General features: G+C 35.5%; 1 protein-coding gene across 2 annotated transcripts in view; it reads right to left on the bottom strand.

The window, feature by feature from the left end:
* Positions 1-22,144, bottom strand: part of LOC123531660 (F-box/LRR-repeat protein 18-like) — a 92,054-nt gene extending 69,910 nt beyond the window's left edge. The window contains exons 1-10 of one of the 2 annotated variants that reach the window (XM_045312819.2): positions 21,934-22,144; positions 15,051-15,972; positions 10,526-10,661; positions 9,312-9,430; positions 7,903-8,069; positions 7,086-7,174; positions 5,566-5,710; positions 3,471-3,606; positions 2,613-2,695; positions 1,175-1,810 (exon numbers count right to left, since the gene is read on the bottom strand). In XM_045312819.2, the coding sequence (XP_045168754.2) occupies positions 1,648-1,810; positions 2,613-2,695; positions 3,471-3,606; positions 5,566-5,710; positions 7,086-7,174; positions 7,903-8,069; positions 9,312-9,430; positions 10,526-10,661; positions 15,051-15,972; positions 21,934-22,085 (2,112 nt within the window). In that variant the 5' untranslated portion in view covers positions 22,086-22,144 and the 3' untranslated portion in view covers positions 1,175-1,647. Of the gene's footprint in view, positions 1-1,174; positions 1,811-2,612; positions 2,696-3,470; positions 3,607-5,565; positions 5,711-7,085; positions 7,175-7,902; positions 8,070-9,311; positions 9,431-10,525; positions 10,662-15,050; positions 15,973-21,933 lie in introns of those variants that run through there. The other variant, XM_053518593.1, reaches the window with a different exon arrangement.
* Between the last annotated feature and the right edge of the window lie 1,721 nt (positions 22,145-23,865).

The following is a 23,865-nucleotide window of genomic DNA, read 5'->3' as shown; positions in this document are numbered from 1 at the left end:
AAAATCAAATATTTTTGGAAGGCTAAAATTTTACTATATTCAAAACTTCACATGGTTCTGAAACATACAGATCTATTTATGTCAATATTAACACATTCACAGGTATATATTTTTGTAAATGTAGACAGTATCAGCGAGACTAGCAAACAAAATCCCTTGCAAAAATATCTAATTTTACAGTGGTCAACATTCATATCATCAATGTTCAGTACATTATCTATCAACATCTTTAAGAGGTTGTGATCACATACTGTAAAATCATTTAATTTCGTGGGCATGAAATTTCGTGGTTTTGGTCAAAACGGCAATTTCGTTGGGATATGAATTAGTGGATTTCAATTTCTGAACTTAAAATGAATGGGAATTTTACTTGTTCGCTGGGATTAAACTTCGTGGATTGACCCAACCACGAAATCCACAAAAGTTAGTACCCCACGAATATTAATGATTTCACAGTACTTGTGTAGGTACATGAACATACAGCTTTTCATTCTTTGCTGCAGTAAGCCAACAACGTCTCAAATTCAAAACATCATTTAAGAATCTTCAAAGTTCAGATAAACACTTTCAAAATATACTCTGAAGTTTTGCTGGTAGTAAGTGGAAATTATATTTACTGGGAAATTTTAACAAATGCTTATTATCCATATATGGAGATTCACTACAGGAATTTAGATTTACTGCACATATAGAGATTTACTACACATACATAATTATATTTGCTACACTTATAAAGATTAACTACAAGTATTGAAATCACAACCTCTCTGACTATGGTTAATATCTAAGATTATTACACCACTTCTAATATAAATCACAAGTCAATAGTTCGTGCTACTGACTGGTCTATAGTACAATACTAGTTTATTAGGCTTAAGTCAAAAATTCATGAAAAAAAACCCGTAGTAATTTATTTCTAAATTCATGTAACAAAACACTTATTTGGAACTAAGGCAAGCGGTTTTTACTGGTAAGCCATTCGTTAGGTGTTTTATTAAACATCAAAAATAAATTTCAACGTTTATCTTTTTATTATTATTATATTATTATACCAGATTTATATAGCGCTCTTTTCATGATAAACACGTTCAAAGGTGCTTTACATAGCACAAATGCAGCCACAAAGTGCATGAAATTCATCCTCTACTAGTACAGACACAGAGCGATCTGACCAAAGGGACAGAGTGAGATAAAGCCCCCAGAACTGAGAGAGAGAAATCCTTTTAGATACAGGCCTGTCCGGCTAACTTAGCCTAGCTCCTTGCGAATAGACAGTCTGGTTCTTTAACATGCCCGATGAATAGCACCGATACATGCAAAGCCGTCCTGGGAAGAACCAGTACAGGCCTCTAAGTTAGGTGGGAGACACTCAAGAGCATCTCAGAAATTTCCAGTGCCTGGACCAGGATTCGAACCCCGGGCCTCTGGACTGACAGTCAAGGGTGTTACCACTAGACCACCGGCCCACCTACTATAGTCAAGCAAACCAGTGTTTAACTATGGATCGGTCAATAGCACCAACTATCCACAGGATATTTATCAATGATGTCATGTAATAATTGCAAAACACTGAACCGTCTCAAATATAATCCTATCAACAGTATTCAATAAGCTGGTTTAATATATGTATTTTAACAATGCTGTTATTCACTCTCCCCAGAGGGAGAGTAAAGGTTTTGAGCAGACTTTGGAAGACAGATGTGTAATCTCGTCTAGATGGACTAGTGGCAAGGCTGCAAGTACCCCTGGAACTCGCTCATGGTGTAAGTGTTCTAATACTGCATGGAAACCCGGTCGCTGACCCTCATACCTGAAAGGAAATCAAGAAAGAAATTGAGTTATTATTCATGGTGATTCCTGTCCCACTACATGGCATGTTTGAAAAGTTTTACTGGTTATAAATAATACTCTTTGTATCCTAGTAGTGCAAATTAATTCTATCTGGCTTTTGTTCAATTTTAGGGCGACAACTGAAAACTGTGGTCATTTTAAGAAGGTTGCAAGGTTATTGTACAGACAAAATAAGAAAAGTATATATTTTTCAAAATAGAGGTAGGTCTACTATTCTTGCCACAGGCACTTCCTGTTTTACCAATGAATAAAGTTGCATTAAATCCCCCTCTATAAACCTTACGATAATTAAGTACAAAAGAAATAATACTACTGAAGACAAAAGTTACAGTTATTTTGGTTTTTACTTCATCTGTTTGCCATGTATCATTTGTACCAAGAAACATTAATTTCCACGCTAATTCCATGGGAGCCATGCTATTGTGTTACATAAGTCAGGACAGACTGATGGATACATGGTTGCAAGGCTAGACAGAACAGTGATCTCAATATAGCTACCTTAAATTTGTTTGTTAGAGGTATAAATATTGCAAATATGACTAAGTTAGGGGCCATAACTCTGGATTTACTTTCATTAAATTGGCTATCTTTCACACTTTTGAACTTGCTCGAGATATTGCATCCGTATACACTCAGAGTATGGTAAGTTTTGTGATAAACATTCAAGAGATGTTTTCTTTAAAGTGTTAAAAACATTTTGATGGATGAATGGTGGTGGACAGATGCAGTCAGAAGGGCTGAAAAACTAGCTCACTTCTCACCTTTTCTGTAATACTGTCTGGTAGCGATCACAGTCTTTCAGCGGTGTATCAGTGAATAACTGTATCACATACAGTCGGGTTGCCTGAAAAATAGCCTCTTACTTTAAGCATATTTGTTTAATTGAGCTGTAAAGGAAGTTCTAAAAACTAATGGTGACTAAACTCAATGACTCCATTTTAAAGTACTAGTGCCTTAGCAAGGCTTTCTGAAGACTGCAGTAAAGCATTGGACAAAGAAATTCCCAGATTAGGATTCAGTCCATGTACCATTTTACCACAGCAACATGACAGCAAATGCTTGACTATTCTAGATAAACTACAACTAAGAAGAGGTTACAGTACTAAACAAACAGCTATATTCATAATTCATTATCAAAAAATACATTATACAACTTATTTTTTCCCCTAATTATATTGTTTTATCTGATTCAAAGGGAAGTCAAAATGTAGAACGGTGAGTTTGTATTGGGATACATAATTCTTGTTTTGGGCCCAAAACAGATTTTGCATTGGTATGTGCATGCAAGCATTCATATTTTAAAGATAAAAGGCAATTTTGCTAGCTCATTATTAATCTCCAATAGTAAATGTTGATTTCACAATAACAAATTTCTAAAGTGACTGCTGCAGTCTGAAGTTCCAGCTCTAACCATTTATGAAATGTTTTACTGAAATAAAATCTAAAAACATTCCCTAGATTTTTATTTCTAATTAAAATCTAATCTATGCTTTTTAAATTTACTTTGGTTGAAATTTGGGCAAACGTCATGTCCTTGAAATTAAGACTTAGTGTTGCCAAACAGAAAGAAATGGACAAAACTAAAAAAAAAAAATCTTTAAAACTGAACTTTTATTTACCTTTGCTACAAAATTTTCTAATGGTTTTGGTTCAAATCTAGAATTCTTTGATACAATAACAAGACGCTGAAGCCTGTCACATCCAAGACAAGACTGGTAAAAATGCTCGTCCAGTTTCATCCAAGGTTGTTCTATTCTGAAATATATAAAGAACTCATATGAACCTTCAAACTTAATTTAAACTTCTGGTTTCATAGAAATTTAAATAAGAGGACAACGATGGCCCCAGGTTGCTCGCCTGATCTAGTAAACCTTACAAGTATACTTCTGACCAAGTTTGCTTGGCATCTATCACTCTGTTCATTCACAGGCTTTATTATTCAAAGTTCCACAAGTTTTGTCAAACAGAACCATTCTGAACACACTTGAGAAAGGTCTATGTAAGACTGCCACATATCAAGTTTGGTGAAAATTCAGTAAGTAGTTAACTGGAAAGTTGTTAAAGGGCTTTCCCATTTTCTGCTGTGGTGGTCCCAAAATACAATCAAACAAACCCACGACTATAACACTGAGACAGGCACATGCAAGACTTTTTCTGATCAAGTTTGATGATTATCAATCAAGCAAAAATGGTTGACGATGAATACTGGAGTATCAAGCTATAATATATATACCAGGGCTTCGGAAATTTGCCAGTTTGTCGGTTATATGCAATTATAGAAAACTAAAAAGCTCATCATTAAAGTGAACTAGATAGCTCATTTTATACTCCTGGTTCAGGTAAGCTAATAAACATAAATGTATAAGCAGAGGTCATCATAACAGCCATATATGGAAAAAGATGGTGTTTGCTTGTTTTTGTGTAAGACAGCAAAACCTTTCACCAAAAGTACAGTAGACGCAATGCTTTTAGGAATGGTACATCTGCACGGGGAAAGTGTAAAAGCTCATGTTCACACCTATAACATAATCTGATCTTATATAGAAAAGAAATTGTTTTATTTTTTTTCAGTATTCAGCATGTAATTCTCTATTCCATCCAGGCATCAAATCAACTGACTACATTTGATCCCAACTTCAGAGATCAAGTGCATTAGTGCCAGTTTACATTATATACATTAAACTTAATCAATAAGATGCTGCTCACAGTCGCCTGGCCTTTACGGTTTAACCTTGAATATATGCATGACACACTGAATCATGAATGGTAATACCTGTGTTAAGTATAAGCTAATGGCCCCTAAAAAGACCCAAATGCTACCATTTGAACAAATTTGGGAGAGAATCTTACAATTATGCAACTAGCTAATTTTGATGAAGATCTATAAAACAGTTCATTATAAGGTCATTTAAAGGTTTTTCTATTTTTTAACTCTAGCAGCCCCAGAAAGAGGCTAAGCTGTCCCATTTGAATAAATTTAGTAGAGGACCTTATAATGAAGCTACAGACTAAGTTTGATGATACCTCTTAGTTCATCTGAAGTTGTTTCAAATTGCATTTTTAGCATCTAGCAGTACATGACAAGAAGTCATTTAAAGGTATTTCTATTTTTAGCTCTCGCAGCCTTTTGACTCCCTTTAGAACAACATTGTACCGTAAAAAGACTTTATGATAATGCTACAAACTACCTTTGATACAGATTCATCAAATGGTTCATGAGAAGAAGTTGTTTCAAGGTTTTTCTATTTTCAGTTCCAGCCACCCCTTAAACGTGCTGAATGTCCCCATTTGAACAAATTTTACTGGACCCTACAATGATCCTATAGACCAAGTTTGATGAAGATTCATCATTAGGTTCATGAGAAAAAGTTGTTTAATGGTTGTTTTTACTTTTAGCTCTAGCAATCTTATAAAAGGCAGAGCATCTGATGAAATCTACCAATCGGTTCATCAGAAGATGTTGTTTTTTAGCTCTAGCGGCCCCTAAAAGGGTTCAAGCATAACCTTTGAACAAACTTGAGAGAGGACCCTGCCAGGGTGCTACAGACCATCTCTGAGATAATTCTGAGCAATAGCTTCAAAAGAGAAGATGGTTATGTGAACTGTGGACAATGGATGCTGGATTATCCACCTATACCAGCCTAAGGGCAACTAAAAACATGGAAACAATCAAGAAAAGAAAACACCAGAAATAATCCTGTATGACCATGTTACCTGAGATCTAAAAGACATTTGAAGAATTTTAAGGAGTCCCACATTCCTTGAATCTGGGGTCCGAGCCCAATGTAGGCCAGCCACAGGGTCTCTAGATGAACACAATTGGTAGCAATCTCTTTCAAAAACCTTCCATTTGATACACCTATTTCAAATAAAGAAATTCAACTAAAAATACATGTGGATTAGATAGTCAAGGCAATCAAGCAAAATTCCTACCAAATAAATGTCTACTACATATTTGTCTCGAAGAAAGATTCAAAATAACTAGTTATAAAGCTACTGTAAAACCATTCATTTATAATCCTTGATTTAGTGGTTGATGCTGACCCACTGAATTAAATCCCATTTCGTTTCTTCTTCAACAGTTTAAATCCATGTCCAAATATCATGCCAATGAAAATAATTCATTTCACTGTATTTAAAGGAATGAATCACTGTTTTGTAGTTTCCTTCTGGGTATGAAATACAAACACAAACACAAACCAGAACTGTTTTCTTACATTTACAGTTATATTTTCCTTTCAAGTGTTACAGTTTTCCTTCTAATTTCCTTTCAGTAGATCATTTTTGGGGGTGAAATTATCCAAAGTTTGCATACTTCTGTGGTTAAGAATCTTTTGTTTGTTCAGTGTTTAGCACCATTTTTCAACAGTATTTCAGTCATATATGAGGCAAGGTAGTTAATCTAACCAGTGTTTCCAGATTCTGTACCAATATTGACCTGTTCTGCGAAAATAACTGCCAACTTCTCAATATAAATCACAGGTACAGGACATTATAACTACAGACACAATGTCTTTCAACAATTCAGCACAGAAAATACACACTTCGCCCAGGGATTAAATTCCCAACCCTGTGATAATTAGATCAGTAAAGCTAGCAGGCTTATGAATCTTTATAATGATGAAAGTATACATCATCAGCAGCTTTAAGAACTGTAACAGTAAAATGTTATAGCATCATGCTGCATGTTTTCAAAAAGAAAAGTTCACTTTCAATACACATACCTTAAGTGACAATGTGACTCAATATGTAAATAATCCAGGCCAACAGAACATTGTAGTTTTTGAAATGTTTGGTCCTAGTGGTCAGTGTTACTTATGAATAATATAGGTTAATTGAAAGAAACCCATTTAAAATGAATACTGAGAAATCATTTAATTTCCTGGGTATTAGTTTTGTAGTTCTGGCAAGGAAGGCTATATAGTGGGGGCATAAATTCTTGGATTCTAAAGTTTAGATATGAAATAAGTATATGATATATGATTTTAGACACAATGTTGTTTATCAAATAGTCACGGAGAACATACGCCCTGCCCGAGGATCGAACTCATGACCCCGCGATCCGTAGACCAACACTTTTACCTACTGAGCTAAGCGGGCGGGTCTGAAAATAAGTCCCCAAAGAATATTAATGATTTTACAGTATTTAAGTAAATGAATAGCAGAAAAGTTAAAATCACCTTGTCCTAATATTTTATACAACCCCAAAACATGCAGCAAGACATAACATTTACCTGGCAATCCAGTGAGTTGAAGGTATCGCAGACTGGTCATACAAGACACTTGAGTAATGTCATTTTCTCTTAAGAAATGGGAAACTTTACTGCAAAATAAAAAGTTTTACGATTTAAAAAAAAATTCTGATGAATTATCATTTTCAAAATGACTAAAAAAAATACTGAAGTTTAAATCAATAACAATTTTTAAATCGATGAGAAATTTCTTCAAAAACCTGAACTCTAATTGCCCTCCCTATTTTGGACTTTCATGGTTCATTTTTCTAAATCAGCTGTCTGTGCATGTAAAACTCTGGTCCAAACAGCAAAGCAGACACTGCGGAGCGGAGACTATTGTTTGTTTTTTTGTTTTGGGTTTAACAGTATTTCAGTCATGTAGCGGCGGGCAGTTAACCTAACCAATGTTCCTGGATTCTGTACCAGTACAAACCTGTTCTCCGCAAATAACTGCCAACTTCCCCACATGAGGCAGAGGTGGAAGACTAATGATTTCAGACACAATGTTGTTTATCAAATAGTCACGGAGAATATACGCCCTGCCCGAGGATCGAACTCACGACCCTGCCATCCGTAGACATACTGAGCTGAGCGGGCGGGCTTAGAGTAGAGACAGCAAGAGCTCTACTATTTGAGTAAGTTCAAACGGATAAGTTATAAATAGTAACTACAGTACAGATACTTAACAATAACTTTTTTCATCATTTTAATACCAGTCTGTGAGCTTTAAAGCTTTTGAAATTTTATCATTTCAACATATGGTATCATTATGGTCTAAATGAAATCAAAATTTAGACACTTAAAGACAGACACTTACCATGGATCATACACAGATTTATGACTAGTGAGTACTACACTCTGACTAAAGCCTGTGTTGATCAGCTCAAGGGAGGTAATTCTTGGACAAGCTTTGTGCAGGCGAGATAACTCTGTACAGCAGCTGCCAATATCTGACCCTTCACCTGTAGATGTTGATGGCTGAGGCTGAAAAAATGTACTAAATAACATAATAAAGAATATTAAGGGACATAAGTCTGTTGAAAAGCTCTGAAAAGGCAAGATCACTCTGTACAACTCTTGATCTTTGATTCGAGTTGGATGGCTTTTCAGTCATTTACTGTTTGGTTTAACAACATTACAACACAAGTTAGGTCATAAAGTTACTTTCCAGATTTTAATGGTAGAGGAAGATCGCATCTCTGGGCATTATGTAAGCCAGTTGATAGGCTTCTACCCATGAAATAATTATACACCCAAAGCAGGTTCTGAACCCACAACGTTGAGGTGCAAAGGTTATAACGAATTTAAGTTTTAAGAAAATGTTTAAGTATTGTTTAAATAAACAATGATGATGATGATGTGACATAAAAAGTAGTACAAAAACAACTTTGGTAGGAAATACAGCCACCTGATGGAGCTGTGATATCCTCCCTTTCGGTTACCTAATGTTTCTGTACCACATTTTGTATTACCTGAAGTTTGGCCATGTCAAAATGCCATATGGATATCCAGGGTGAAATCATTAATATATATGGAGGACTAATTTTCATAGATTTCATTGTTTTGTTGATGCACATTATTAATTCCAATGTCCTATTCATTTTATTTCTAAACTTTGAAATTCACAAATTTAAGCCCTAAAAAAAAGCTGTTTTGGCAAAAAAAAAATGCCAGTTACAAGTAAACTGAATGAACTTAAAGTACGCTATTCATTAGGCATTTCTTTTTTTGCATCTTCCTCTCTGTGCCTAATTTTTCCTAAAAATATTCAAATCAACCAAGTTACAAGGAAATTACAAACAAAATGTTACAGAGAAACCTGCTTACATGCAACTTTAACCAAAATTTCTAAGCTGGAAAGGGGTATAATTTTAACAAAATAAAAGCTAGAGTTATGTAACTTGCCCTGTAAGGTCATCTTATGATGCAAACAAGAAGACTGCTTACATACAAAACATCAACCACAATTTCCAAGTTAAAAAGGGGCTTAGTTTTAACAAAATAAAAGCAAGAGTTATGTAACTTGCCCTATTAGTTCATCATATGATGTCAAAGATTTGTTTCAAGTTTGACAGCATTTACCTAGCATTTTTAGAGAAACCTGCTTGCATCCAAAACTTCTGTGATGCCAAATGTAACGGTGACAACAAAATCGCGTAACTAAACAAATTTCAAGTTGTCAAGCTTATAAAAACAATCAAACAACAATTCAGGCTTTATTTATACCTGTCTTGCAATCCTCTGTCGTTTTCCAAGACCTTTGCTGACAAATCCTTTTGTGGTCTTCCCTTTCTCGTTTATCCTACTCACCAAACAGCAAACTGACAAAGCCAGACTTTTGAAGGCTAAAACAAAATATGAAGTACTATTATATATACAACAGTTCTTTTTCTTCTTTACAAATACATGTAAGTGGAGTAAAAAGACACATTACTAACTGCTTAAGGGAAGCGTTTTTTTTCTGTTTTAGTTCTAAAAACTATTTTTGTCAAGTTTCACAACAACAAATATATCTAATGTGCAACAGAAATTCACTGATAATCTTTCTAGCTTAAAGTAATAATAATTCCAAAACTAGAATGAAGTGTTTACAGTAATAAAAAACTCTGCAAAATGAAACAAACTATATAATCATTGAAAACCTTCAATAAAGCAAAACTTCTTCAAACTAGTACCTTAACAAATTGTGTTAATCTTCTTATTAACATGGAAAGGCATGTTGTCCTACATTTTTGTTTACTTTGCTCCTCAAAATCTTGGAATAAAGAAATAACGAGAAAAAAATGCATTTTTGTTTGTTTTGTATTTCTGTAGTATATTAAGTCCCATAGACACAATTATAGGTCATATGGTAACTTTTAAACTTGTGATGGTGAAGGAAGATGTCAGGTGCACCTCCTGGCATCATTTCAGGTGCTGGCAGGTATCTCGATAGAACCACCAAACTTGAGTAAGCAGGCAACTATTGTTTTTATAAATAATTAGTGCCTTAAAAACACTCAATCCCCTTTTTAGTTTATAATTATTTAAACAGTGATTTTATATAATAAAATCATTGTCTGAAGTTCAAATATGTAAGAATCATATCACGAGGGTGCAGAATCTGAATGACAATTATTTTATTCAGAGAAAATCACTGTTTGCGATATATTATTTTAATTCTAAGATGATATCAAGTATCCTTGACAACATCCACCAAATATTTGCCTGTTTGTGTTGTATTTATTTTCAGCAAGCCACCACATGACATTTGCCACTAGGTCAGAATAACTGATGTACAAACAGTGCTTTTATGCAAAGTAATGCCACACTCCAAGCCATCTTTGCTTAACCAAAAACAAATTGGGTTGTGTTAGAATATTAAAAAATCATGCTATCTAAATTCTAAAGAATTTGATATAAATCTGGAGGCATGCCTATGTAACATAGTAGGAATTTACCTGTGATGTCATGTTGTGTAAGAACATCCATAAGTGTTCTATCTGGCCCATTTTCATGTACATGTACACCAGAGATATTGAGATGTTGTAGATTACGACAGTTTTTTAAGACAAGGTCAAGGCCCTCTAACTCCTCCTGAAATAAAAGAAACTCTTGCAAATATATTGTGAAATATAGACAATTTAAGTTCCTGATTAAATTACATGTACATGTATTCCTTGAAATTATAACATAAACGGTTAAAAAATTCCTGACGGAAGGCCACACTTGATATCAAATATTGCTTGATTTTGATTTATTGGTGTGAAATGATCTAAATACAATGTTATATATACACATAACAAATTTTGTAACCCAACAATAATTGAAAATAACTGAAATATATTGTTTTTAATTTGCCATACTTTCAGCACAAGAAGGTGTAAAAATCATAATTTATTGAAGTTTTAATAAAATAAAAAAATGTAATAATGCAGTTTTAGTCATTTAATAAGCCTAAACCAAATTTTGAAAAAGTCACAAAAATGTCCATAAATGAGTTAGATTAAATAAATAAGCAAATATCATTTATGATGGAGAAACCCACAGATGATGACACACAAAAATATGGTCCATTGTCGGACATTATCCGAAATTTGTTCTTACTTACAAATGACTGCAACTTTTCTGCTTTTGTTATGATTTATTTCCCCTTAATGAAATTTGCATGCTTATAAATCTGAGGCATTTATGTGACTCCCCGATAAGTTTTTAACAAGAGGGTCATGATGACCCTATATCGCTCACCTGTTAAACTTGGCCTTGGAATCATCAAGATAAACATTCTGACCAAGTTTCATGAAGATAGACTCATAAATGTGGCCTCTACAGTGTGAACAAGCTTTTCCTTTGATTTGAGTAGTGACCTAGTTTTTGACCCCACATAACCCAGTTTCGAACTTGGCATGGGAATCATCAAGAAAAACATTCTGACCAAGTTTCATGAAGACATGATCATAAATATGGCCCATAGAGTGTTAACAAGATTTTCCTTTGATTTGAGCGGGTGACCTTAATTTTGACCTCACATGAACCAGATTCAAACATGGCCTAAGAATAATCAAGATAAACATTCTGACAAAATTTCATGAAGACAGGGTCATAAATGTGGCCTTAAGAGTGTTAACAAGCTTTTCCTTTGATCTGACCTGATGACCTAGTTTTTGACCCCATATGACCCAGTTTCGAACCTGGTCTAGGACTCATCAAGATAAACATTCTGAAAAAGTGTCATAAAGATAGGGTCATAAATGTGGCATTTAGGGTGTTAACAAGCTTTTCTTTTGATTTGACCAGTTGACATAGTTTTTGACCCTCAAATGACCCAGTCTCGAAATTGGCCTAGGAATCATCAAGATAAACATTCTGACCAAGTGTCATGAAGATAGGGTCATAAATGTGGCATATAGGGTGTTAACAAGCTTTTCTTTTGATTTGACCTGGTGAGCTAGATTATGACCCCACATGACCCAGTTACGAAATTGGCCTAGAAATCATCAAGATAAACATTCTAACCAAGTGTCATGAAGATAGAGTCATAAATGTGGCATCTAAGGTGTTAACAAGCTTTTCCTTTGATTTGACCTGGTGACCTAGTTTTTGACCCCACATGACCCAGTTTCGAACTTGGCCTAAAGATCATCAAGATAAACATTCTGTGCAAGTCTGTATCAAATCAAAGCATAAATGAAACCTCTATATCACTGAAAGGGCCTAAATAGAAAATTTTGCCCCATTCAGCAGTCAGGGGTGTAACTGTTTCAAGTTATCGCAGTTTATAACCCATTTTAGTTATTGCTTATACTTTCATAACTTGTTTCAGTTATCATAAAATATCACAAAGCCCTTCTGTGCCAATTCCTCATTTTGAATGAGGCTAACGCAATTATTTCCTGAGTCCTTGAACTGTGATCTGTCCAGCTATGCAGTAAATTTTTTTACGCAAGGCTGATAAAGTTTTACGCAAAAGTTTTAAAGCTATAAAACTCTTAACATCCCATTATGCTTATCAGGTCATGATCAGACTAAACGAGAATTTGATTTACCACAGTTTGCTACTAATTACACTTTAAAGGTCACTTTGTGAGAATAGCAAAAAGACTTTTTTTGAATAACTTACCCGAGTTAACTATATTTTATAACTAATACAGGTTATAAAATGCTTGAAAAAGTAACTGAAATACACAATGTAGGTTACATAACTTAAAACAGTTACACCCTTGACTGTTCAGGGGCAGTAACTCTAGAACCCATGATGGAATCTAGCTGGTTTTCAACAGGAACCGAAATCTAATTGTGACTTAAGTTGTGTGTATGTGTGGTTAAAATCGAATGTAAAAATGTCACTTCTATCATGTTCACAAGGTAAAAATTTTGGCTCTTTCAGGGGTCAATCAGGGGCCGTAACTGCAGAACCTATTATTGAATCTGAAGGATTCCTCATGGAATCTAAGATATATTGTTGCTAAAGATATTTTGCAAGTTTGTATTAAATCAAACCATAAATGAAGTCTCTATATTGCAGCAAATGCCAAAATAGCAAATGTTGGCCCTTTAAGGGGGCCATAACTCTGAATCCCATGATAGCAGTGTGCGACATTAACGGTAGCCCGATAGCCAATGGCTACGAAAATTCGGCTCGGGCGACAGAAAATCGGCAGACCGTAGCCCGTTGGGCTATGAAAAATTCTGAGCAATAAATTTACCAAAAAGATCAATGCAAACGTGGGAGCAAAATAGTTGCTTTGAAGCTTCAAACTTTGCTCAAATCCAATCTCAAAGCTAATTCAAGTCGCGCGATTTTTTTTTGGATGCGCACCCGCTAATCTTTTGACAATTTGCTCCATGTCAAATGTGCGTTGAATACACATACACACATTAAGCTCCGCCTACTTCAGGTACTTGTGAGATTTTCGCGAGAAGTGTGAAAGCAAATCAAATTATCGGTTTCACCAGAGGCAATTGTAATAGGCCAATCAGCGCCGCCGTTACGTCTTTGACACTTAGCATTTAATTGTCAACACGTGCGAGTTGTTTTCTAAAGAATTGTCAATTACATATGCGATTAATTGGAATTATAGACACAATTATTTGGTATCCATGGTAAAAAAACGACATGTAAAGTATTAACTTCGTAAAAATAACTTTGATGGATGAATTGATTTGAATACCGGTATGTATTTTACTTTCAATTTTATTCGAATGAGAAACTGTTCACACAAGTGGTGACTCGGTATAAATGTGTATGGTAAAATGATGTAACTAAGAAAATGAATGGTTATTGAATCAATTCACAGCGTCGAGGTAGAAATATAAAAATTAATGGAGTCTTCCAACTACTCCCTAAAGTCTCTCCACTTCTCCTTAAATCAGTTTGAGGGATAATTGACTTCTCCCAAAAAAATAATGGGCCTAGCGAGACCCCTGGTCAGTCTACTGCCAAGCTATTTCTTGTCTACCATGTCTACAAAGCTGTTTAGATCTCTTTTCCTGACTCTGTGTCTTTGACTTTCTGCACAATTTTGTGAACACTGTTTCAGATTTTGAAATCAATTCTGAAAACCATACAAATTTCTGAAATATATCAATATTCACCAACCTACAGCAGTGTATTGAAAGAAATTAAATATTACTAGAATGAAAGTCTTGTTCATTCTTGAGTGAAAAATTAATGGGGCTACGAAAAATTCTGTCGGGCTACAAAAAATTGGAAGTCCGTAGCCCCATTGGCTACGGTGTTAAAAAGTTAATGTCGCACACTGTGATAGGATCTGGCCAGTTTCGGAAAGAAACCGAGATATTATACCAATACAAGTTGTGTGCAAGTTTGATTAAAATCCAATGCAAAATGTGGTCTCTATCATGTTCACAAGCCAAAATTGCAAATTTTGGTTCTTTAAGGGGCCATAACTCTGGAACCAACAACGGGATATGGCCAGTTTTCGAAAGGAACCGAGATATCATGCAAATACAAGTTGTGTGCAAGTTTGATTAAAATCCATTGCAAAATGTGGTCTCTATCGTGTTCACAAGAAATTGTGAACAGACGACGGACAAAATGCGATCACAAAAGCTCACCCTGTCACTATGTGACAGGAGTGCTAAAAACAGGGCGAGATGGTAAATTGAATAAATCTTTACAATAGCACTGTTTGATGATAATGAAATGGTGGCAGGTGACTTACAACAGATACCTAGATCTAGTTCTAAAAAGTTAGTAAAATTTCAAAAATGTACTATTTATAATATAAAAGATACCTGTCATCCCCTATAAAGAGTAATGTATGGCATGAAACAGAAACATAGTTTAACAGAATAAAAACTGAAAACTTTGCCAAAAAGGAGGTGCAGCTGTTCCAAGTCACACACCTCTGGATGCACCAAGTGTAGAACAATAGTGTGACTTTTGTCAGACCAACTCCAAATGAAAAGAAACAGTCCTATTGTATTCATTGAATCTTTTTAATAACACAACAGACATTTTACCTTTCCCCAATACTTGCATCCTGAGGTAGCACCTTTTAGGTTAAGACTGACCAGGTTTGAACATCTACTAGCACTGATAAGAAGGCCAAGGCACCGACTCTCTGACCTGATATCTGCCAGGTTTAAGTGTTTCAAGCAAGGTGCATCCTCAATGGTGATTGATGCCTCCAGCTCATCTATAAGAACTTTTGACAGGTCTAGATTCTCCAACGTGGGACACGATTCCTTCAGAGAACGGATAAAGTATGAACGTTTTACGGCTTGTTTTAGATCTAGCCCAGATACTGACAAATTGGTAAAACGAATTCCTGGCTGGTCAAATGCTTTGACTAGAATTCCAAAAAAGTAAAGTCTTGATGTAGCATCATTTGTACAGTTGATTGACATAGTTTTTAAGTTTTGTAAATGCTCGGTTTTGACAATCAGTGTATGAACCAATCTCTTCGACAGTTTTTGACTTAGTCCAGGTGTTCCGATGACACAAAAGGACTCCAAATTAGGGCAATATTCGATAACAGTAGTTTGTTGGCTAAGATGGAACTGTAATGAATTCTGCTTATTTCCATTTGATTCTTCTCGTACATGTAATCCAAAGTGTTTTAAATGCCTCAATGCAAATTGGACATCCTGGTTCCCATTGATGATATTTGAAAATTCTAACAAGTTATAAACAGAGAACACTATTGACTTGAGGCATTCTAGTGAGCACAAAATTTTAGTAAGGGCTCTGGCAGTGAGTTTACAATCTAGAAGAAACAGCTCTTGTATTTTCTTGCACCTTGGTATAAATGCTGCCAGAGTAGTTGATGAGAACCAGTAGCAATGGTTAAGATTTAGTGTCTCGATGTATCTGCAGCCTGCACGAAGATATTCCTCCAGATCTCTCTCCGACATTCCGTAGGCATATGACAAAACTGATTTTCTGCAAGGAAAATAGAGTAAAACAAGTGAATGAAGTGTTGCCATGCAATACAAAGTCCCCTATGTACTAACCTTATTTTTTCTACTGCAGTATAACATAATGAACTGATATATGTCAATGATGTATAAACAATATTGTACTACATATACAATTTATGTTATAACAAAACACTTGGATTAAAATTATTTATAGTAACAACAAAGGGAAATTAATCCTTAAAAAAACAAAAAATCTATTAAAAGTCCACACAAAACTCTTTACCAGGTAGAGGTAGGTCAAAATACACCTAAAAATTTGATGTAACATGCATGTTGTACCACAGAAAAGTGGTCTCGATTTTTCCCTATGGCCAGTAATAAACTAGAGCTATCACTAAAGGTGATGAATGTACACCCCGCATGCACTGACACAGTACATTGCAATTTGACGCACACAAGATTGCATAATTATGTGTACTGTATGTATATAGACTGGATGTATACAGTGTAGTAACAAAAAACAAAGTCCCATAACTATGCAGAATATTTATCTAAAAGAACATAACATGCACCTTGCACAACTAGGATTGGTACTGATCACTTGTGTGAAGTTTCATTAAATTGTGTGCAAGGGTTCGGAAGATTAGGCACGCACCAGATTGCATATGCAGACTGTATACATACATAGTATGTTAACAAGAAACAAAGTCCCATAACTCTGCAATTTTTGTTGTTGAAAGAGCCTAACATGCCCCATGCACAACTACTGTTGTTACTGATCACTTGTGTGAAGTTCCATTAAATTGTGTTAAGGGGATGAGGAGAGATGGTGCGCACAAGATTGTGTCTATGTATATAGTATAGTAACAAAAAAACGAAGTCCCGTAACTTTGCAATTTTTTTTTCTGAAAGAACCTAACATGACCCATGCACTACTACTGTTGTTACTGATCACTTGTGTGAAGTTTCATTAAATTGTGTCAAGGGGATGAGGAGAGATGGTGTGCACAAGATTGTGTATATAGTATAGTAACAAAAAAACAAAGTCCCGTGACCCTGCAATTTGTTTTTCTGAAAGAACCTAACAACTACTGTTGTTACTGATCACTTGTGTGAAGTTTCATTAAACTGTGTCAAGGGGACGAGCAGAGATGGTGTGCACAAGATTGTGTCTACGGACAACCTGAAACCAGTACACACCCCCTTACAACTTTGTTTGGTACAAAAAATAACAATATAATCTATTAATAGTAAACAAAGGGACATAATTCTAAAAACTAGAAATGTGTCCATGGGACACAGATGCCCCCACTACATGACATTAAAATGACAATGTTTTCCTAGGTTGGGGCCATAACTCCTACAATACTGAATGAATCCGGACGCAAAACCCCAGGTGCATAACTGCACATGCTGAACAACATTCCTGTAAACTTTGGTGACTCTAGGTCAAATACTTTTGGAGCTACGCACGACACAACATTAAAATGACCAATTTTTTTACTAAGTCAGGGGCCATAACTCCTACACCACTGGATGAATCCGGACGCGAAACCCCAGGTGCACAACTACACATGCTGACCAACATTCCTGTAAAGTTTTGTGACTCTACATCAAATACTTTTGTAGCTAGGCGTGACACAACACTAAAATGACCAATTTTTACAAAGTCAGGTGCCATAACTCCTACATGACTGAATGAATCCGGAAGTGAAACCCCAGGTGCACAACTACACATGCTGACCAACATTCCTGTAAAGTTTTGTGACTCTACATCAAATACTTTTGGAGCTAGGCGCAACACAACACTAAAATGACCAATTTTTACAAAGTCAGGGGCAATAACTCCTACATGACTGCATGAATCCGGAAGCGAAACCCCAGGTGCACAACTACACATGCTGACCAACATTCCTGTAAAGTTTTGTGACTCTACGTCATATACTTTTGGAGCTAGGCGAGACACAACATTCTCGGAAGGACGGACGGATGGACGGAAAGACGGAAGGACGGACAAGGGAAAATCTATATGCCCCCCCAAAGTAGGGGCATAACAAGGGTGCCTCATAGTGGTGAACATTTGTGCCAAGTTACATCAAAATCCCTCTATGCATGAAGAAGAAATGCTCTGGACACAGTCATTCTTAAATTTAAACTTCGACCTCTAAGTATGACCTTGACCTTAGACCTAGGGACCTTGCCCATGACAATTCACCTCATGGTGGTGAATATTTGTGCCAAGTTTCATCAAAATCCCTCCATGTATGAAGAAGAAATGCTCCAGACAGTCATTTTTATATCTGACCTTTGGCCTCTAAGTGTGACCTTGACCTTAGACGACCTAAGGCCAGGGTTTTGCGCATGTTGTCTCATCCAGGGGAATATTTGTGCCAACTGATATTTAAATCCTGTCTTGCCTGACAAAGTTATAGACCGGACAGGAAAAAAATCCTATTGACCTTTGATCTCAAAGTGTGACCTTGACCTTAAAGCTATGGTTCTGGGTGTTGCGCCTGACATATCGTCTCATCATGGGAAACATTTATGCCATCCCTTGTTGATGGATGACAGAGTTCTGGACTGGACAGGAAAAAAACCCTATTGATGTTTGACCTCTAATTGTGACCTTAACCTTTGAGCCAGGGGTCAGGGTTTTGCGAATGACATGTTGTCTCATCATGGGGAAATTTTGTGCCAAGTAATATTAAAATCACTTCATGGATGGCAGAGTTAAAGACCGGACAGGAAAAAAGCCCTGTTGACCTTTGACCCCCAATTGTGACCTTGACCTTTGAGCTAGGGCTCCGGGTTTTGCGCATGACACGTCAACTCATCATGGGGAACAACTGTGCCAAGTGATATTAACATCCCTTCATGAATGACAGAGATATGGACCGGACACGAAACAGACCCTGTTCATGCCATATTAACATTTGACTGCTAAGTGTGACCTTGACCTTTGAGCTAGGGGTATTGGTTTGGCGCACGACACATCATCTCATCATGGGAGACATTTGTGCCAAGTAATATTAAAATCCCTTCATGGATGACAGAGTTATGGACCGGACACGAAATTGTGGACGGATGGAAGGAAGGACAGACGGAATGACGGAAAAGCGCATTCCTATAGTCCCCGAAACTGGTTTTCAACCAGTAGGGGACTAATAACTGCAACAATTTTAACAAACATTAGCACCAGGAAAGCAAAGCCTGTTAATATATGTACTATTTGAAAACTATACCATGTTATAAGGTGTCCAATAAACCTTTTCTGTTACCAGTACTAATATAATCACTCTTATGTCTTTGCATTTCTTACAAAAATATTATAAACTTTCATTAAAAGATATAACTAAAATGAAGTTAAAAATGACTTATGTTTACACTGCAACAGTATAGATGGATATGTGGAAGCTATAGTAGATATTCCAGACGTTACCTATACAATACAATACATTTTATTTAAACAGGTCAGAGAGATGGCCTTTTTGTACCAGGCTGGTTCTTTTGAACCAGACTGGTACAATTGACTGATAACAAGACATGTACACATAGGCCTAATGAACCATACTTGACATAAATATCAAATTGTGTTGAAAGACTTGTAAAAATATACACTTAGAAACACATTCACAATCTTCTGGGTATTTCATGCTCAGACAACCTATAATATTATAAGCTGCCATGACTAGATTTTTACCACAGAATGAAGAACAGATTTAGAACTGTCAGTAAAGTAGGGGTTATTTGCATCAATTTTAAGGTAATTTTCAACTTTTATACCTTTTTTTTTCCTGTTGTGTTTCATCAGTATGCCGCCATTTTGCAATTTTGCCAGCTGTATTTATGATCATGTGAAGCGGAAGTCATTATGTTTCCTTCCTCCTTATTCTCAAGGATTTTACAAATGGCCGATTATAAAGATTTTCCAGTAGTTGTATTATTTTATTTTATTTTAAGAATTTTATAAAATCTATGGTGAACTACATGTACAAAATATCGTTCCTGTTTGCAAAGGGATTCGCAGGTTGTTGTAACTTATGTAAGTGTAAAATTCATTGTAATGTAGTTGCATTTCAGGTAAACCATAGAATGTCCTTACCATGAATTGATGCGAATATCAACAGTGATTTTCAGTCCTCTTCCAAAACAAAAAACCTGTGTGTGTCATGATTTATGGTTTATTAGGCTTATGTGTACAAGTCTTGTTATGGGTCATTTGACACTATTTTGAGGGAAACCTGAGGCCGAGTGGTTAAGGTCACTGACTTCAAATCACTTGCCCCTCATTGATGTGGGTTTGAGCCTCTCTCGGGGCGCTGAAGTCTTCATGTGAAGCCATCCAGCTGACTTACGGATGGTCGGTGGTTCTACCCAGGTGCCTGCTCATGATGAAATAATGCACAGAGGGGCACCTGGGATCTTCCTCCACCGTAAAGGCTGGAAAGTCACCATATGACCTAGTCCTGGCTTCCAAAACTCTAAATGCCGCTTTTTTATATTTTGTTTTTTTCATAGTTGCGGCTTTAGAGTTTTTGACCAGGCCTACTATGAAACCATACCAAAATAAAAAGTTGTCAAACTTTTCATCACAAACGTAGTCAACTGAAATTCTGAATGAAGACGTATGGGTATCTTGATAAAGTAATTGCTTCTACATCAGTTAACACCATTTATCAAATTCTGCAAGCAAATCTTACAATAAAATCGCCGATTTTTACAAGTCACTGTTAGAGCAGCATCATTTCAGCAGCCATTGTTGAATAGCTATGAGATTCTCGCATGACGTAACAGCGCGAACTGCTAAAAATATACATGTAGAGCACCTTGTAAACAAAAGAAATAATTTATACTTACAAGTTTTCTTAAGGATTTATCTATGAAAGTAATATTATAATTCAAATTAATTTAAAAAAAAAATAACTATTTTCCCCAAGTTTTTCTGCCACCGGGATGCTGATGCAACTTCAAATGTGAAGCAGCACATGTAAGTGCTCTCTTAGCGGTTCGCGCGGGTGAAAGGTCAGTCTCGTATTTCAAAGGAGCAAGATGGCGGAGTTTAGTAAACGTTTCAGACCAGTTCCAAATTGTCAGGTAGTTCTGCCTTCAGTTACGGGTTTTAATGCATAATATGGCACAATGGTAGATTTTACTATAGGAGAGATCGTCCTGACGTCATGCATCAACACCTGTTTATCTGGCGGTGGGCAAAACAAAATGTTTTTACGTTGTTTGTGTATGGATCAGAATTTTCAATTTTAAATTACTTTTTCGTTCATACATGGATTTTTAAAATTTAAAAATTTTTGAAATGCTTACGATTTTCATATTTTCTTATTCAAATATTTTTTAAAAACGAGTAACCGTTTTAAATGACATTTAATTTTAATAGCGGCATAGCGATGCTCCAAACTTTTAGAAAAAACACTGTAAGTTAAGCGTTCATAATTAATCCATTTTATATCAAAATAATATTTAAAAGTTATCAATAAATTGCTTGTTTTATATTCTTTCCATTGATAAAAAAATTATTGATATCATTTGTGTTTTAAGAAAGTTAAAGCCGTTAGAAAAACATCACTGTTAACAGAAAAACATGGACGCTCGGCGTCTGACCACCCGATCTTTGTCTTATCAGTTCTAAAAATAGAATATACAACGGATTTATATACAAACACAATCTCTCCTATATATTAAGTTATTAACTGATTAGAAATTGCTGCTGCCGATTTCTTTTAAAATGTACAAATGCGAGCGTGTCAGATTTCTGGCACGATTATTGGTATGATTTCCCTACGGAGTACACTTCAGCGCTCCCGTCCAAATCCATGGCAAACTAAAAAAATAAATAATTATAGGTCATTTGTATGAACAAACCAGGCTGGTGCAAGAAGGCAATTTCTCTGACCTGTCAAAGTAGGCAAGACATGATAAGCCTAACAAGAAATATAATCTCGAAAAGAGCTTTTTTAACATACTGCACCTGAATAATTCCTTGTCTTGACACACATTTCGAAACCTTGCACAAACTTTAGTTGTGTGTTTCCAGTCAGTCCTTGGTACAAAACACAAGATGTGCAATAAGATATCGTCAGAAATGTGATCAAACCAACAAAATTTATCTCGCGTTTCCATTTCCTTGTTCTCTTTGTCCGAGAAGTCTGTGTCGCCGAAATGCTTGTAGGTTGTGTTTATTCCCCGTAATATGCCGTACCGAAATACGAAAGTTATACATAATACCGGAGTGACCAGTTACCAAATAATACTAATAGTTAACAAGTTAAAGCATAGCAAAAGTTCCTCCTAGGGCACATCTGTATAAATATATAATGATCATCTTGTAAAATTTTGGTTGCAATGTCTGTTTTATACTGCCAAAAAATGCCAAGTAGGTGTTTACGCTAGTTATTATTTAACATAAATTGTTAAATGCAACAACAAATTAAATTTGTTACCACTTTCACTTGAGTAAATACGGCAATAAGACATTGACCCGGTCAATCCGTTATGATTCCATGCGTGAATTTGTTGCACATAATTAGAGGGTCGCAATGGGGTTTGTTTTCACATATTAACCATGCATTTGAAGATAACGATAATATTTAGTTGTTTACATGTAAACATGTAAATTTGCTGATCAATATATGACTATCTGTTTCTACATATGTTATGTTCATCAAGAATGGAGGAAATAAAAGAATCAATTAACCATCCTCGAGTTTAGTAATATGTAATCCATGGACGAATTCAGTCAGAGAGTCGCCTCAATTAGGAAAGAATAGTTTTAACGTCAGAGGTTATTTCTAAGGTCACGGAGTCTGACTGGCCAGCTTGTACTGACAACAGCTTTCGATATCAGTAGCTCAGTCAAGTGTGACTTACCAAACTATAATATTCCTTCTCAAGAGAAGGAACAATAATAATAGTAACAGTAACAATCTCTATGTTAAACAACGGCAGCTCATTAAAGTATAAATAGGATAAAGTGCATACCAGTATTGGAAAGACAAATGCATAAGGATGCAAATCTTATTTCCAATTGAAACGATTTTGACATTAGAAGTTTACAAACTCTAGCTTAATTCTGTAATCGCATGAATTAATTCCTTTTTATTCTGAACATTTAAATTACATTTGTTTCACAGCAAAAATTAATGTTTGTTAAATACACATTAATTATAAGCAATTCATTAATTAATTATCTTTAGATGAAAGAGTATGTATTATGTTGGCCATAACATTTATTGTTTATATATGTTGCAATCAATCTTATAGCAGTTTATTGTTATTGAAACTTACATATACTTAGGAAATTACTGTATCTAGGTCAGAACTGCTGAGTGTAGTATTTTTTGTCACAAATCGGGTTTCCTTGCCGGTTTTCTGTCATAACCTAGCTAAACCTTGGATCACTAATATTGCTATATCAAAAAGGAATCTACGCCGTTTTGTTAACCCTTTTAGAATTGTACATTTGGTTACACGCCTTTTCATACACATGGTTCTTTGGCGGTCCCACTTAGACTATTTAAGTGAGCATGGCTTAACATGTAATTTCTTTTTTACAACACAGGAATACTTTCGCTCATTGTTTTCAAATCTACAGTATTGAGCATCGGATGTAAAACTATGATAACTAATTTATATGCTTGTTAAAGGAAATTGTAACTTCTTATCCACACGCTCCAAAATGAATAAAACTTATTTTTGAATGTATAACTCTTCTAACGGTAGTGGAATGCATGCTACGACACGTCCAAGCCCATGATGAGCACAATCAAATTTGCACACTTGAAGTATCAAAATAAAATCAGGACACTCGCGTGTTAATGAAACATTTTACACATAAGGTCAATTACCATAGAACACGAATGGTTCGCTAATAAGGATGACTAAACGAAAGCAATGTCAGACT

Source organism: Mercenaria mercenaria, chromosome 11 (assembly GCF_021730395.1).
Source record: "Mercenaria mercenaria strain notata chromosome 11, MADL_Memer_1, whole genome shotgun sequence".
Classification (NCBI taxonomy): Eukaryota; Metazoa; Mollusca; class Bivalvia; order Venerida; family Veneridae; genus Mercenaria; species Mercenaria mercenaria.
The sequence above is the reverse complement of the archived record's forward strand: the minus strand, read 5'-3'. Positions and strand labels throughout refer to the sequence as shown.